General features: G+C 36.5%; 2 protein-coding genes across 3 annotated transcripts in view; both read right to left on the bottom strand.

Annotated features, from left to right (window-relative positions):
- LOC107592466 (transmembrane protein 176A-like) overlaps positions 1 to 6,816 on the bottom strand; it is a 15,109-nt gene extending 8,293 nt beyond the window's left edge. Inside the window, exons 1-5 of the mRNA XM_016281990.1 lie at positions 6,750 to 6,816; positions 6,134 to 6,354; positions 4,528 to 4,644; positions 4,361 to 4,417; positions 3,988 to 4,215 (exon numbers count right to left, since the gene is read on the bottom strand). Of these exons, the coding sequence (XP_016137476.1) occupies positions 3,988 to 4,215; positions 4,361 to 4,417; positions 4,528 to 4,644; positions 6,134 to 6,307 (576 nt within the window). The 5' untranslated portion in view covers positions 6,308 to 6,354; positions 6,750 to 6,816. The remainder of the gene's footprint in view (positions 1 to 3,987; positions 4,216 to 4,360; positions 4,418 to 4,527; positions 4,645 to 6,133; positions 6,355 to 6,749) is intronic.
- Positions 3,484 to 11,981, bottom strand: LOC107592470 (transmembrane protein 176A-like). Of its 2 annotated transcripts, XM_016282001.1 has the most exons (6): positions 11,871 to 11,981; positions 11,690 to 11,746; positions 10,740 to 10,961; positions 10,354 to 10,473; positions 10,177 to 10,243; positions 3,484 to 3,519 (listed from the first exon to the last, which is right to left on the bottom strand). In XM_016282001.1, the coding sequence occupies exons 1-5, from the start codon at positions 11,976 to 11,978 to the stop codon at positions 10,181 to 10,183; spliced, it is 570 nt and encodes a 189-aa protein (XP_016137487.1). In that variant the 5' UTR covers positions 11,979 to 11,981; the 3' UTR covers positions 3,484 to 3,519; positions 10,177 to 10,180. The 2 variants fall into 2 exon arrangements, with proteins under 2 accessions (XP_016137487.1, XP_016137486.1); XM_016282000.1 differs by lacking the exon at positions 3,484 to 3,519 and having other exon boundaries at positions 9,950 to 10,243.
- Between the last annotated feature and the right edge of the window lie 3,528 nt (positions 11,982 to 15,509).

Genomic DNA, 15,509 nt, shown 5'->3' on the forward strand with positions numbered 1-15,509 from the left:
TCTGGACTGTAGCAGAGAAAACCCAGAATCTGACACAGTACGGGCCATTTGCTCTTTGGGTTTGAGGTGACGCTGATGACGGTCAGTCCTTCACCCCGAGACACTGTCAGAGGCATGCTGCAGCACTGAATAGATGTGGTAGGAAACAATGGCCAAATCTCTTGTTAACTGCCTGAAACAAGAAATGATTACCACTGAAGGAGAATCATATCATGGAGAGAAAAAATTAACTCAAATCATTAAAAAAATGAATGGGCTATGTAAATTAAATATTCTGCACAGTATAAATATGTCTGATTGCAAAAACAGCACTTCTGACCTAAGTTTTGTAGCCTTTACATTGTAGAGTCTGTGTAAAAATCCACCTGCATTATTATATTTTGTATAAGGAAGTTGTGGTGCAAGCTGTTTAACCACAGTTTGTTCATTGTCTTTAACATTCTTGTCTTTTTTATTTTTGTTTTAAGTTCAATATAATAGGCTATTGTTAATATTCTTAGGAAACACTGTGTTAACTTAAACTCACCTTGTGTGGCACGTCTTTGAGTCTCAGCACAGATGACGATGGCATGACTCTCTGTGGGTGCTCTTTTTATTTTTAAGGCAGATTTTTGAATTTTCCCGGCAGTTTTGTATGAACAAACTTTAAACTTCTTCTGAATCTTGATTATCAGTTTTGTCCACAAATGCTCTGTTGGGTTTAAGTCTGGTGACTGACCGGGCCATTCCAAATACTTTATTTTCTTCAATTATATACCAATATCAAATCTTCCTTTTATAGGCAAGATTATTGAAAAGGTAGTTTTTAATCAGCTGAACAACTACTTAAACTCAAATGGATACCTGGACAATTTTCAATCTGGTTTCCAACCTCATCACAGCACAGAGACAGCGCTCATTAAGATAATAAATGATATTCGCTTAAATTCTGATTCTGGCAAAATATCAGTGCTGGTACTAATGCATCTTAATGCTGCTTTTGTCACTGTCAATGATAACATACTTCTAGAGAGACTGGAAAACTGGGTCGGGCTTTCTGGGATGGTTCAGGTCATACTTAGAAGGGAGAGGTTATTATGTGAGTATAGGAGAGCATAAGTCTAGTGGACGTCCATGACATGTGGAGTCCCACAAGGCTCAATTCTTGCACCGCTCTTGTTTAGCCTGTATATGCTCCCACTAAGTCAATGACAAGTTTCAGTGCATTGTTTGTAATAAATTAATTTGCTTGTATAAACATTTGCAACTAAACAATGGAACTAAAAATTGCAGCTTAGTACTGATCATTTTTGAGGATTCAAATACATAAATTGCATGTCATGTTCTCAGCACATTAGGTTTTTAAAAAAAACATTTTAATACATTGCACTGCATCATAACCTAATTATGAAAAATATTTTAAGCATCTTAAATCGTATCTTTTTTTAATGTTCAAATTAAATCGGTCTAAAGTATTCTAAAATCAGAAGGCCTGAAAAAAATGTATGTTACCCATGTCTGTGTGAACATGCTTCATTTTCCTTTCATATGGGATACAGAAGACACTGGACTGCAGCACAGAGAACCCAGAATCTGACACAGTGCGGGCCATTTGCTCTTTGGGTTTGAGATGATGGTGAGGACGGTCAAACCCTCACCCTGAGACACTGTCAGAGACATGCTGCAGACGGGAGTGATGGACTTCAGACTTCCCACAAGATAAAGACAAGATAAGGCTCATGCATCAGAAAAACACAAATCCCAAAAGATTTTTATGTAAATTCCTAACATTTTGTTCTCCTTCACAAACAAGTTCTAGAACATTTGTGATTATTAAACAGCAATGCTGACTGTAGATTTCTCATTGACTGCATCAACGTTTCTTTAAGAAGTGAAGGCTGATGTGTGCTTGCTAAAAAGTAGTCATTGATAATCAAGTCACACCTTTTACATTGTTCTTACTTTTTAATAGCATGTGAATTTTACAGATCTTAAGAAACACAGTAAACTCAGACACATCTTGTGTGTATACTGTATGTAAGTTAGAGTGCAGACTGAAGGCTGACTCTGATCTGATCCTGATCTGTTGAAGGTGGAGCTGTTTTGTTCCTGTCCATATCATGTTTCCCTTTAGTTCCTCTTGAAATTTAAAGAACCCGAGTCTATAGTCAAGTTGAAACTGAAGACATAATAAACACTGCTGATATTAACAAATATTAAACAATACAGCATAAAAACGTCTTGCATTTACAACTAACTAATGTATTCTTGTATTACATTTTTACTTATTTTTATTGACATTTTTATGGATCTTTTTATGATTACAATTTTTTCTAAATTCATTTTTCTGTAAAGCACTATGTACAATATTTACAGTGCCTTGTGAAAGTATTCATAATTTTTGTCACATTTTATGTTGCAGCCTTATGTTAAACTGCTTTAATAATAACTTTTTTCCCCCACATCAATCTACACTCATACACCATAATGACAAAGCAAAAAACAGGTTTGTAACAACTTTGCAAACTTATTAGAAATAGAAAACTGAAATGATTCTGTTGCATAAGTATTCATACACTTATCTGGCCACCTAGCAGAACAACAAGTAGACCAACACATAGAAGCTACGGCGCAGGTCTCCTAGCAATACATATAAGAAATATTGCTATTGTGACTTTATTGTGTGTTTTCCGAGGCTGCTCTGATAGGACTATACCATAGATTTGCAGAGGGCCACTCAAGGGATTGATAGGGGTCTCAACAGCTGCATTAAATTTAACTACAAGAATAATAATATATTAAATTGTGTTGTTGTTTTTCTAAACGTCATTAAAGGCAATTCATCCCCAAATAAAAACTGAAGTTGACTTTCATTTTGTGGCCATTGTACTATCAAAATAAAAATTTTCTCCTGACATATGCTAGAGGATCCAGCATTGTGTATCCTATCCCATCGAGCTTTTCTTGAACGGCCTTTTCAGACTATAAAAGTAATGAAATTAATTAATCTTCTTCACATCACAAGTCTATGACTTTTTAGTGAAGGTGGTGTGTTTGACATGTATATCAGGGATATACAGTATGTTATGTGTTTGTGTTTAATATATATTGAAAACTGCTGCGATTAGAACCTGTTTCAACTTCATTTGCAACCAGTTGGTAACTGTATGCATAATGTATATATTTATATTAGTTTTAGTTTTTCATTGTTGTACAAAAGGAAGACTTAGTAGAGAAGCTGTAAAAAATTTAAAACATGAAAAGGGTTGATGCCAAAGTGCTGCAGTGATTTATTTTTAAATAAGCAGCCCCAAAGATTACAACAAAATTAAAAAAGGTAACACCCACTAATCTACATGTATAGAGAGAAAGATCAATGATGACACTTTTGTAAAAGGAAAAAACAAGTGTAAGTAAACATGTACCGTAATTTAACAGATGGAGGAGATCTGCTTTAAATCATTTCATTACAATATTGAGACACAAAATGCCATTGCACTATAAGCACAAAGAGTAAGTTTGATTATTTTGTGTGTTTATATTTATCTGTGTCATGCAGGACCAGCAGTGACGTTTTACATTTATAATGGGCTATATATCTTGGCATTGTTTATTTAAGATCTGCACAGTATCTTACTACATCTTGTAAGTGGTTAGGTGTGGACTATGAGAAATATATACAACATGTTCACTGTGTGTTATAAATCATCATACTCGTAAAAGCTATAACCACAAATAAGTAAATATTATAAAATATTAAAACTGTTCTTATGAATATTCATAAGATGATATAACATATTATAAGGGTTTTTATAATGCATTATGCATTCATTATAATGCCTTAAGAATACCCTTATAATGTGTTATAAATATGGGCTTCATAGAAAGTGTTACCACGACTTTTTATGGTGCTTTTTGTAAAAGAATTTGAACTGTGGGTATGTTTGGAAGATTTGATATGCTGTAGCTAGTCTTACATCATCTAAAGAAAAGAAAGATAATCATTACCTCAATGAGATTCTTGTAGTACAGACACTCCTCTCTCCTCTTACTATTTTCAGGGGAAGGCGTTTTATTACCATAACCATAACCATAGCCATCATAATGTGAATAATAGTAACTGCTGGTTTCACAGTTTTCATATGTATGATCATTAGCAAGGTCCACTGAATACAGCACAACAGCTGCGATAGCCAATCCAGCACTGACTAAATTCAGAATGATCCCAGTGGTCAGCTGTGAAACACAAACAATATATATATATATATATATATATATACACATACTAACGTATACATACACACACGCACACATACAAATATATAGTAAACCAGCAAAACTAGAACTGTCAAAAACACAAATGCCTTTGATAGACACTTACCAGACAAGAAGTGGGAAACTTTGCTGAGAGAATACACATGATTCCAACTACAAGGAACTATAATAGTAATAAAAAAAAAGCTTTTGATTTTGAACATATCAGTACTTTTTGACAGGCAATGCACAACTTTATAAACATAAAAATGATCAAAATTAGACTTGTCGTACCACACTACCAATCCAAAAGGGTCCAAAGGCTGTTCTATACATGATAAACCACGACCCAAGGCATGTAAACACAATCCCTACAGCAATATTGAGGACACCAATTATCATCTGCACAATCTATGGAACAATAAAACAAATTAAGAAAATACCAAGTTGGTACAATGACATTGCAAGTCAACCAATCAAATTTCTGCTGTAAGTGTGGACAAGCAAACATTTTTAATAGTATAAATCAGTATTTGCACAATGTTTCCAAAAAGTTTCATATTGTTTTAATAAATTACATTTAGTTGCATAAACTAAAAAAATTGCAACTAAAATGTACATTTTCCAAAATTAATAATTTGAACTAATCCAAAAACTGCACATAATGTTACAGAGCCCTTAAGGGGACATAGTTACTGGGGGGGGAAATATGAGATAGGAAGAAACATTACATTTCAATAATTTTGCGATCTCTCACAAAGGTTTTATATTCCCCCAAGATACTTTGTGTTTGCTTACAAATCCAGTGAAATACAGTTTTTCCTCTCACTTCATGTTCTTTCCATCACAATTTGGAATTTGTTTTCTCACAATCCTGAGGAAAAAATTCTGAATGAACTCTGACTTTCTGATTTCTGACTTTCTTACAATTCCAAGGTTCTACGTCAATTCTGACTTTTTTTGTTTTTGTTTATGCAACAAAATAAAAAAACTAAAATAATTAATTGCCAAATTTCTCTTACAATTCTTACAAGACATATTTCCTCACAATTGTGAGGTAGTTTGGACTTTTCTTCTCAGAATTGTGCGGGTTATATCTTGCATTATGTTTTTAACATAAAAAAAGAGAAGATAATTGTGACTTTTATCTCACAATTCAGAATTTAAAAATATATATATATATTTTTTACTAAAAACTAAAAAGTAAACTAAAATGTCTAAACTATGTGATATAAATTTAGAATTGAGAGAAAAAACCTTAAATTGTGAGATAAACAGTCACTTTTTACCTTGTTTTATTATTATTTTATTTTAATCGTGTGGTGGAAACAATGCAAGTTTCTTGGGTAAATGCAAAAGTTTGGTGAGCAAATGCAGAGTTTCTTAGTGAAAATCAACAGTTTAGCAAATGAATGCAAAAGTGTTGAAATATAATTTTTCCCATTTTACCAAAACCATGTCCCTTTAGGGCAGGGGTGCCCAAACTCAGTCCTGGAGGGCCGATGTCCTGAAGAGTTTAGCTCCAACCCCAATTAAACACCTGAACCAGCTAATCAAGCTCTTACTAGGCATACTAGAAACTTGAAGGCAGGTGTGTTGAGGCAAGTTAGAGCTAAACTCTGCAGGAAACCGGCCCTCCAGGACCGAGTTTGGGCACCTCTTCTTTAGGGGCTCCATAGGTGTTTTAAAAATGTTTTTAAAACATTGTCCTAACATAATCTAACTTAGGGGTCTCCAATCCTGCTCCTGGAAATGGCAACATTAAGAAACGTAAAAACGTCGTAAGCATCTTACATGGAATGTTTACTAAGTTCTGTCAAAAAAAAATAAGTATGCGAAAATCACAAGACCTGAACATATCAGAAAGGTATTTTGGAATTAATGTAAATGTCAAACTCACTCCAAGAGCTGTGTGGACATCCTTCAGCTTCCCTTTCATACCCTGAGATACAGAACACACTGGACTGTAGCAGAGAAAACCCAGAATCTGACACAGTACGGGCCATTTGCTCTTTGGGTTTGAGGTGATGGTGATGACGGTCAGTCCTTCACCCCGAGACACTGTCAGAGGCATGCTGCAGCGCTGACCAGATGTAGGTAACAATAGCCAAACCTTCTAGACTGCAAGAAACAAGAAGAACAGCAAATGATTACCATTGCAGGAGAATCAGATTTTATGTTCATATTCATATATTGAAGAGAGAGAAAAAGAACTTTAACAGATTAAATGGACTCAATGTTGCTTTCTTTTACTTTTATGATAGAATATAAATTAAATGTTACACACAATATTAATATATTTGATTATCAAAACAGCTTTGCTGAGTTAAGTTTTCCTGCCTACATAAAAGTTTTTGTAGGAGGAAACAGTTGAGGTGATGAAGGCAGTTTAACCACAATTTATTTGTTCATTATCCTTACCATTCTTGTGCTTTTTATTTTTGTTTTGTTCATTAAATTATTCATTAAATTATTTGTTAACAATCTTAAGAAACACTGTGTTAACTTAAACTCACCTTGTGTGGCACGTCTATGAGTCTCAGTCCAGATGAGTGAAGACGGCACAATATTCTTTTTTTTGTTGTTGAAGGTGGAGTTTTGATTTCCTGGCAGTGACTTCCTTAAGTCTGTAAACAAGTATAACAGGAATGTTGTTCATGATTCAATTCATGTATAGTAATAATATTAAGCAAGGTTGTTAATCATATTAAATGTTAGGCTACTTACCTTCACTCCACAATGTTGAGAATCATACAAAAGAAAGATTTTTAAAGGGTTTCAGGGCAAATCTGAAATATAGCTTCTGTAAATTGTTGATTATTTTTATCAATTTATTATTTATTAAATCTTTACCCATTTTGCGCCTGTGTTGTTGTTATTATCATAGGCTCTGCTTGTTTGCGACCCTATAGGCTAATTTGCACTGCTTTTTTGCATTGGTCATTATGGAAATGCTCTGAGTGCATCTATGATCATTAATTTTGCGCATTATTACATTATCAGTTGATCATCCGCAGAACTTTCCTGTTTAGTAAATCTGGCCCTTTCAGTGTTGCAGATGGAAGGAGACCTGCTTTAAATGATTTTACTACAATATTGAGAGACAAAATGTCATTCTGTTACAAGCAAAACAAATAACTTTGATTATTTGTGATCATCTTATCATGCAGCTTAAGTTCTAGATCCTCCACCGTGTGGAAAACCACAAACAAACATGAACACACAACAGCTCTCTGATTTTGACTGACTGATTGTTGTAATAGTGCTGATGATACACTACCTTTGCATTTTCATCCTTTTTGCACAAAGCTTTCCCAGTCAAAACACAGAAACTGATGGTCACACAGAGCTGAAGGACCGACAGAGCTATCATCATTATATAGGTATACAGACTAGAACTTAAGCTATATGCAAACAAATTCTCCACCGCAATACTGATGACACTAATTATAATTTGCACAATCTATGGAACAAGAGAAAAATACATTGTTGCCACCAGCTGTCAGTAATCTTAAAAATGTCAAGATATAAAATTAAGAATGTACACAGCTACTACAATGACAGCTTGAGATAACATTTTTCACTTGATCATGACAGGCTTCCAATTTTTTGCAATGTATACAAAATATCTTATTTTAGTCATATAAAATTAACCCGCTAAGTGGCCACAACCATGAAAAGTTTCAGTGCATTGTTTGTGTTAATTTAATGTTCTTGTATTAACATTTGCAACTAAAAACTGGAAAAGTTACAGCTTAGTTCTAATCATTTTTGAGGATCCAAATCCATAAATTGCATGTCATGTTTTCAGCACATAGGTGTTTCAAAAACATTTTAATACATTGTGCATCATAACCTAATTGTGAAAAATATTTAAACATCTTAAATCTGACCTTTTTTAATGCTCAAATCAAACCTATCCAAAGCATTCTAAAATCAGGCCTGAAAATAAAAAAACGTTTTTTTTTGCAATTTTGCGATTAATATCTGATTCACTCCAAGAGCTGTGTGGATGTGTGTCAGCTTCTCTTTCTCTTTCATATATTTTCATATTTATGACGTCAACCCCTCATTATGAGACACTGTCAGAGACATGCTGCAGACGGGAGTGATGGACTTCAGACTTCTCACAAGATAAAGACAAGATAAGGCTCATGCATCAGAAAAACACAAATCCCAAAAGATTTTTATGTAAATTCCTAACATTTTGTTCTCCTTCACAAACAAGTTCTACAACATTTGTGATTATTAAACAGCAATGCTGACTGTAGTTTTCTCATTGACTGCATCAACGTTTCTTTAAGAAGTGAAGGCTGATGTGTGCTTGCTAAAAAGTAGTCATTGATAATCAAGTCACACCTTTTACATTGTTCTTACTTTTTAATAGCATGTGAATTTTACAGATCTTAAGAAACACAGTAAACTCAGACACACCTTGTGTGTATACTGTATGTAAGTTAGAGTGCAGACTGAAGGCTGACTCTGATCTGATCCTGATCTGTTGAAGGTGGAGCTGTTTTGTTCCTGTCCATATCATGTTTCCCTTTAGTTCCTCTTGAAATTTAAAGAACCCGAGTCTATAGTCAGGTTGAAACTGAAGACATAATAAACACTGCTGATATTAACAAATATTAAACAATACAGAATAAAAAGGTCTTACATTTACAACTAACTAATGGATTCAATTCTTGACATTTTTTATGGATCTTTTTATGATTCATATATTTTGTTTCTTTTCTAAATTCATTTTTCTGTAAAGCACTATAATATTTATATAAATAAGTATGCCTTGTCTACAAATGCAACAAATGCGAAACGTAAATTGGCACAGCTGGCTAAATTATGAGGAGTATTAGTGTCGTTTTCTAAGCAATAATACAGTAGTGGCCAAAATGATTAGAACACTAGTATTTTCACCTGCTAAAAAATGGTTTTAAGTCAGTTATTTCTATCTTTTGCTGTAGTGTGTCAGTAGGAAATATCAGTTTACATTTCCAAACATTCATTTTGCCATTAGTTATCCATTAGTCATAATCCAGTGAGATTTTAGTCTGACAACAGCCAGTGCTCCACACAGAGATCTGATCTGATCATCATCCAGTCTGTCTGGAATGACATGAAGAAACAGAACAAACTGTGACAGACTCAATCCAGAAGAACAGTGGCAACGTCTCCAAGACGCTTCAAGAAACCTACCTGCAAAGTGTTCCAATAATTTTGGCCACCACTGTATGTATATGTATATATGTATGGATATATAGTAGTTGTTGTACAAAAGGAAGACTTAGTGAAGTGACATGTGGCCAAGTATGGTGACCCATACTCAGAATTAGTGCTCTGCATTTACCCATCCAAAGTGCACACACACAGCAGTGAACACACACAAACCGTGAACACACACCCGGAGCAGTGGGCAGCCATTTATGCTGCGGCGCCCGGGGAGCAGTTGGGGATTCGGTGCCTTGCTCAAGGGCACCTTGTCGTGGTATTGAAGGTGGAAGAGAGCGCTGTACATTCACTCCCCCCACCTACAATCCCTGCCAGTACGAGACTCGAACCCACAACCTTTTGGGTTATGAGTCTGACTCTCTAACCATTAGGCCACGACTTCCCCTTAGTAGAGAAGCTGTAAAAAATGTAAAACATGAAAAGGGTTGATGCCAAAGTGCTGCAGTGATTTATTTTTAAACAGGCAGTCCTAAAGGTTACAACACAATTTAAAAAGGCAATAAAAGTTAACACTCACTAATCTACATGTATAGAGAGAAAGATCAATGATGACACTTTTGTAAAAGGAAAAAAAAAACAAGTGTAAGTAAACATGTAATTTAACAGTGTTGCGAATGGAGGAAATCTGCTTTAAATCATTTCACTACAATATTGAGACACAAAATGCCATTGCATTACAAGCAAAAAGAATAACTGATTATTTTGTGTGTTTATCTTGTCACACAGCACCAGGAGTGTCATCTTCCAGGAGCGGCTTGTGAAGTTCTGAATCCTCCACCGACTGCAAAACCACAAACAAACATGAACACACAGAGCAGCTCTCTCAAACTCTCTCACGATCACAGTGGATTTGACTGACTGATTGATGTAATAGTGCTGATGATGCAGTACCTTTACATCTTCATCCTTCTTGCACAAAGCTTTCCCAGTCAAAACACAGAAACTGATGGTCACACAGAGCTGAAGGACCGACAGCACTATCATCATGATATCTAGTCCTCTGAAGATATTCTGGGTGGGTAAAGAGTAAAGTGTTAACTTACTAAAAAGGAAAACCATCCATAAAGCCTGTAAGACATTTACAGTAAATCGATAAAACACAACAGCTCCCTTTCAAGTTTTTCCTATTCCTATTCAGAAAACCTGGAAAAAAGCACATCATATGGACAACTTTTTGCTTTTCGTAAAAGAACTTGAACTGTGAGCATGTTTGGAAGAAGATTTGATATGCAGTAGCTAGTCTTACATCATCTAAAGAAAAGAAAGATAATCATTACCTCAATGAGATTCTTGTAGAACAAACACATCTCTTTTCTCCTATTATCTTCAGGGGAAGGTGTTTCGTAACTATAACCATATCCATTATAGCGTGATTGATGATAACTCCCGTTTTCACAGTTTTCATATGTATGACTATTAGCAAGGTCCACTGAATACAGCACAACAGCTGTGATAGCCAATCCAGCACTGACTACATTTAAAATGATCCCGATTATCAGCTGTGAAACACAAAGAATATATATATATATATATACAGACAGACATATATACACACACAAATATAAATATATAGGGGGGGTGCTTTTGAAAACTTTTAGGCGGAGGCTGACACAACTACCCGTCTTTATAGGCAAGTACCAGATAATAGAGCCCGGTCTCATGAAAATGCATATAAATAGTACGCCAAATAAAAACGAAAACTCGTGGTATTGATACGCAAAAATGGACTTTGGCGTGTATATGCTAGGCACGTGTTTGGCGTGCATATATTACGCAGTTTTCGTGTACATATGATACACATCTACCCCACAACCCTAATCCTACCCATTGCGTAGCATATACACACCAAAGTCAATTTTTGCGTATCAATACCACGAGTTTTCGTTTTTATTTGGCGTACTATTTATACGCGCTTTCATGAGATCAGGTTAGATAATAGGTGACATGCCATTAAATGTTTTAAATACGACGGAAACTGTATTTAACGTGATCAAAATTTAATAAAAACATTGTAAGTTAGGCCTATTAATTGTAATGATTTCATTTCCACGGTTATTCAAACAATTAATAAATTATATAGAGAAAGCGAGCAAAGAACACCGTACCAACCAAGCTTTTTGAAACTCCGAATCAGTTAAACCATTGCGTCGCAAAATGATTCACTGTTTCAAAGCGCTCCAATCAGATCGCGCATCGCAAATCATTTGATTCAGATCAAGACACTTACCAGACAAGAAGAGGGGAACTTCGCTGTAAGAATGCACACAATTCCAACTACAAGGAACTATAATAAAAAAAGGTGCTTTTGATTTTGAACATATCAAAAGAATTATACTTTTTGACAGGCACAACACAACATTAACTGATTTATAAACATAAAAATTATCAAAATGAGACCTGAGTCTTACCAAACTTCCGAGCCAAAAGGGTCCCTGGGCTATTCTTTCCATGGTAAACCACTCCGCGAGGCATTTAAGCACAATCCCAGCCACAATATTGAGGACACCAATTATCATCTGCACAATCTATGGAACAAGAGAACAATATAGTTAAGAATATACCAAGTTGGCACAATGACATTGCAAGTCAACCAATCAAATTTTTGCTGTCAGTGTGGACTACAACAATGACAAACCATGGTTCACTACAAAACTCAGACAACTCCGTCAGGCCAAAGAAGATGCTTACAGGAAGGGGGACAATGTCTTGTATAAACAGGCCAAATACACACTGGAAAAGGAGATCAGAGTGGCAAAAAGGAATTATTCTGAAAAGGGGAGGACTCAGTTCACTTCCAGCGACTCAGCATCAGTGTGGAAAGGTCTGAAAGAGATCACCAACTACAAGACACCATCCCCCAGCACTGTGGAGAATCAACAACTGGCAGACGATCTGAACGAGTTCTACTGCAGGTTTGAAAAAACACCATTAACACCTCCTGCAACCCCCCTCTCCCCCACATCTGCACTTCAAATCAGTGAAGATGAGGTGTGCCAGGTCCTCCGGAAGCAGAAAAGGAAAAAAGCACCAGGTCCAAATTGTGTGACACCAGCCTGTCTGAAATCCTGTGCTGACCAGCTGGCCCCCATCTTCACACAGATCTTCAACAGATCACTGGAGCTGTGCGAAGTCCTTCAAACGCTCCACCATTACCCCATCCCAAAGAAATCCAAAATTACAGGACTAAATGACTACAGGCCAGTGGCTCTAACGTCTGTCACCCCTGCTCTTCCCCCACTCACCATCATGAACAGCACTGTGACTGCAGTGGTGTCATTCAGGTTCCTGGGCACCACAATTGACTCCATTGTGAAAAAGGCCCAGCAGAGGTTGTACTTCCTTCGCCAGCTGAGGAAGTTCAACCTGCCACAGGAGCTGCTGAAACAGTTCTACTCTGCTATCATTGAATCTGTCCTCTGCACTTCTATAACTGTCTGGTTCAGCTCAGCTACCAAATCTGACCTCAGAAGACTACAGAGGGTAGTCCGGACTGCTGAGCGAATCATTGGTACAACCCTCCCTTCTCTCCAAGAACTGTACTTATCCAGAGTGAGCAAAAGGGCTGGCAGAATCACTCTGGACTGATGACGGTCAGTCCTTCACCCCGAGACACTGTCAGAGGCATGCTGCAGATGGAAGTGATGGACTTCAACCTTACAGTAGATAACAATGGCCAAACCTGTTTGTTAACAGCATGAAATAAGAACAGCAAAGGATTACTATTGCAGGAGGATCAGTTTTCCAGTACATATCATAATATCAGGAGGAAAAAAAGAACTTTAACACTTCAAACAGACTTAAAACAGGTTTTTTTTATGATAGTACGCACATGTAATATTCTACATAGCATGTTTGATTATATTAAAAAAAATCCCTCTGTCCTGTTTCATATCAGGAAGTTGTGGTGCAGGCTGTTTAACGACAGTTTGTTCATTATCTTTAACGTTCTGGTCTTTTTTATGTTTGTTTTTAAGTATATGAAATTATTGTTATTAAACTTAAGAAATACCATGTTACCTTAAACTCACCTTGTGTGGCACCTTGTGAGGCTCAGCACAGAATCAGATGAGTGGAAATGTCACGACTCTCTGTGGGGTTTTTTGAAGGAGGAGGAGTTTTGATTTTTCCCGGCAGTGACTTCCTCATACTCTGTAAACAAGTATAACAGGAATTGTGTTCATTAATTCATTTACCGTTTAGTAGGCCTAATTGACGATGTAATTGGTTAATAATAACAAATGTTACTTACCTTCACTCCACAACGTTGAAAATCATATGAAAGAATGATTTTAAAAGGTTTCAGTCACGACGAATCTAAAGCTTCTGTAAATGATTGATTACTGTACAGTAGACATGTAAACAGCGCCATCTATCTTTTCTATATTGCTATTACGTTAGTAGAGCGAGACTGGGTTCATATAAGGCCTACATGTAGGCCCAGTTCCATAGAGAGGGCTTAGGTTAAGCCAGGATTAGGCAATAGTTCAATTCGAACATTTAAGTCGTTTTTATAAACATGCTTTAGATAAAAACATTACTGGTGTGCATCTTGAGACAAAACAATGGCACTGACATTTTAAGATCAGTCAGTGCAAGTTTCTTTCAGTTAAAAAACAGCACAGACATGCATTTTAGACTTAGGTCTTGTCTATGAAACCAGGGGGTAATGTTTTTCAAAGGTCGAAATAGCTTAAATATGCACTACTACACAGCAAGAGATTTGGCAATGAACATGTTAAGAAGCTATCGTCATGTATTTTGGACTCGAATGCATCCTGTTTTTATTTAAAGGGGTCATATGATGTTGCTAAAAAGAACAGTATTTTGTGTATTTCGTGTAATGAAAGGTGTTTATGTGGTTTAAGGTTAAAAAACACATTATTTTCCACATACTCTACATTATTGTTTCTCCTCTATGCCCCGCCTTTCTGAAAAGCGAGGTGTGCTCTGATTGGCCAGCTATCCAGTGCGTTGTGATTGGCCGAATGCCTCAAGCGTGTGACAGAAATGTTACGCCTCTACCATATTGTGATGCCCTGTCCGGCCCAAGCGATGATTCAAAAACATGAAAACCCATTATAAATGAGGCATTCGTTGCATCCAGTGGGGACATAATTATGGATTATAATGACTTATACTGTCTTTTTACACGTTGCGTTGCATTGCGCCGCGTAAACATAAAACCATGTCTGCATTTGTGATCGGAGAAATGACAAACAACAATATAAAATATAAAAACAATATAAAGACCAAACAAAGTAGTTTCGCTTTCACAACAAAACAGCGTCACACACCACGGCCTACAGTGAGCAGAGGCCGGGGGCTAGCGTGAGGAACGGCCGGAGGGTTAGAGTGAGCAGAGGCGGGTGGGCTTGAGAACGGCGCGGCCGGCGATTTCAACGAAGGAGTGTCCGGAAGGACATGTGACGACTCCGGGCTGGACTCCGCTTCATCCACGGTGAAAGCCGATCCGGCGATCGACAGCGCAAAGTTGTAGTATTTCCTCAGCAACCAGCACGGATCAGCTCCAGGCATGACGAAGCGGATATCATCCTCTTTTGGAAGGCCAAACTAAGTAGTTACACTTTTACAACGAAACACACAGCGTCTTTACGAAACAACAAAACTACAGCGAGAATAAAAGTTACGCCTTCTTTCTTTGCGTGAACATTTGGGTGCGTTATAAAAATCTTCCCACATAGTGAGGTAGATATGTGGGGGCGTGTTAGAACGAGCCGTTTTAGGTAGGTGTGGTTGACTCTTAATTTTTATAAAGAATATCTCTTTGGATTTGAGACTTTAGTCTTTGCAACTTTACAGATCTTCTTTATGCACCAAGAGCTTGTAACACTCCAAAGAGAAAGGAAATATTGAAATCGCATCATATGACCCCTTTAAACTATTTGACTACTCAGTTCTTACAAGATATAGCCTACTGTTTATGTGCGTATTATTTTATGTAGGACTATCTGCACCAAAACAAGTGCTTTCTGTCATGCAGATCAGCCTTAGCTCATGTTTTAACTTAACAAAAAATGAAAGAAATA

The sequence above is a fragment of the Sinocyclocheilus grahami genome, unplaced genomic scaffold, assembly GCF_001515645.1.
Source record: "Sinocyclocheilus grahami isolate Dianchi unplaced genomic scaffold, SAMN03320097.WGS_v1.1 scaffold153.1, whole genome shotgun sequence".
NCBI classification, from domain to species: domain Eukaryota; kingdom Metazoa; phylum Chordata; class Actinopteri; order Cypriniformes; family Cyprinidae; genus Sinocyclocheilus; species Sinocyclocheilus grahami.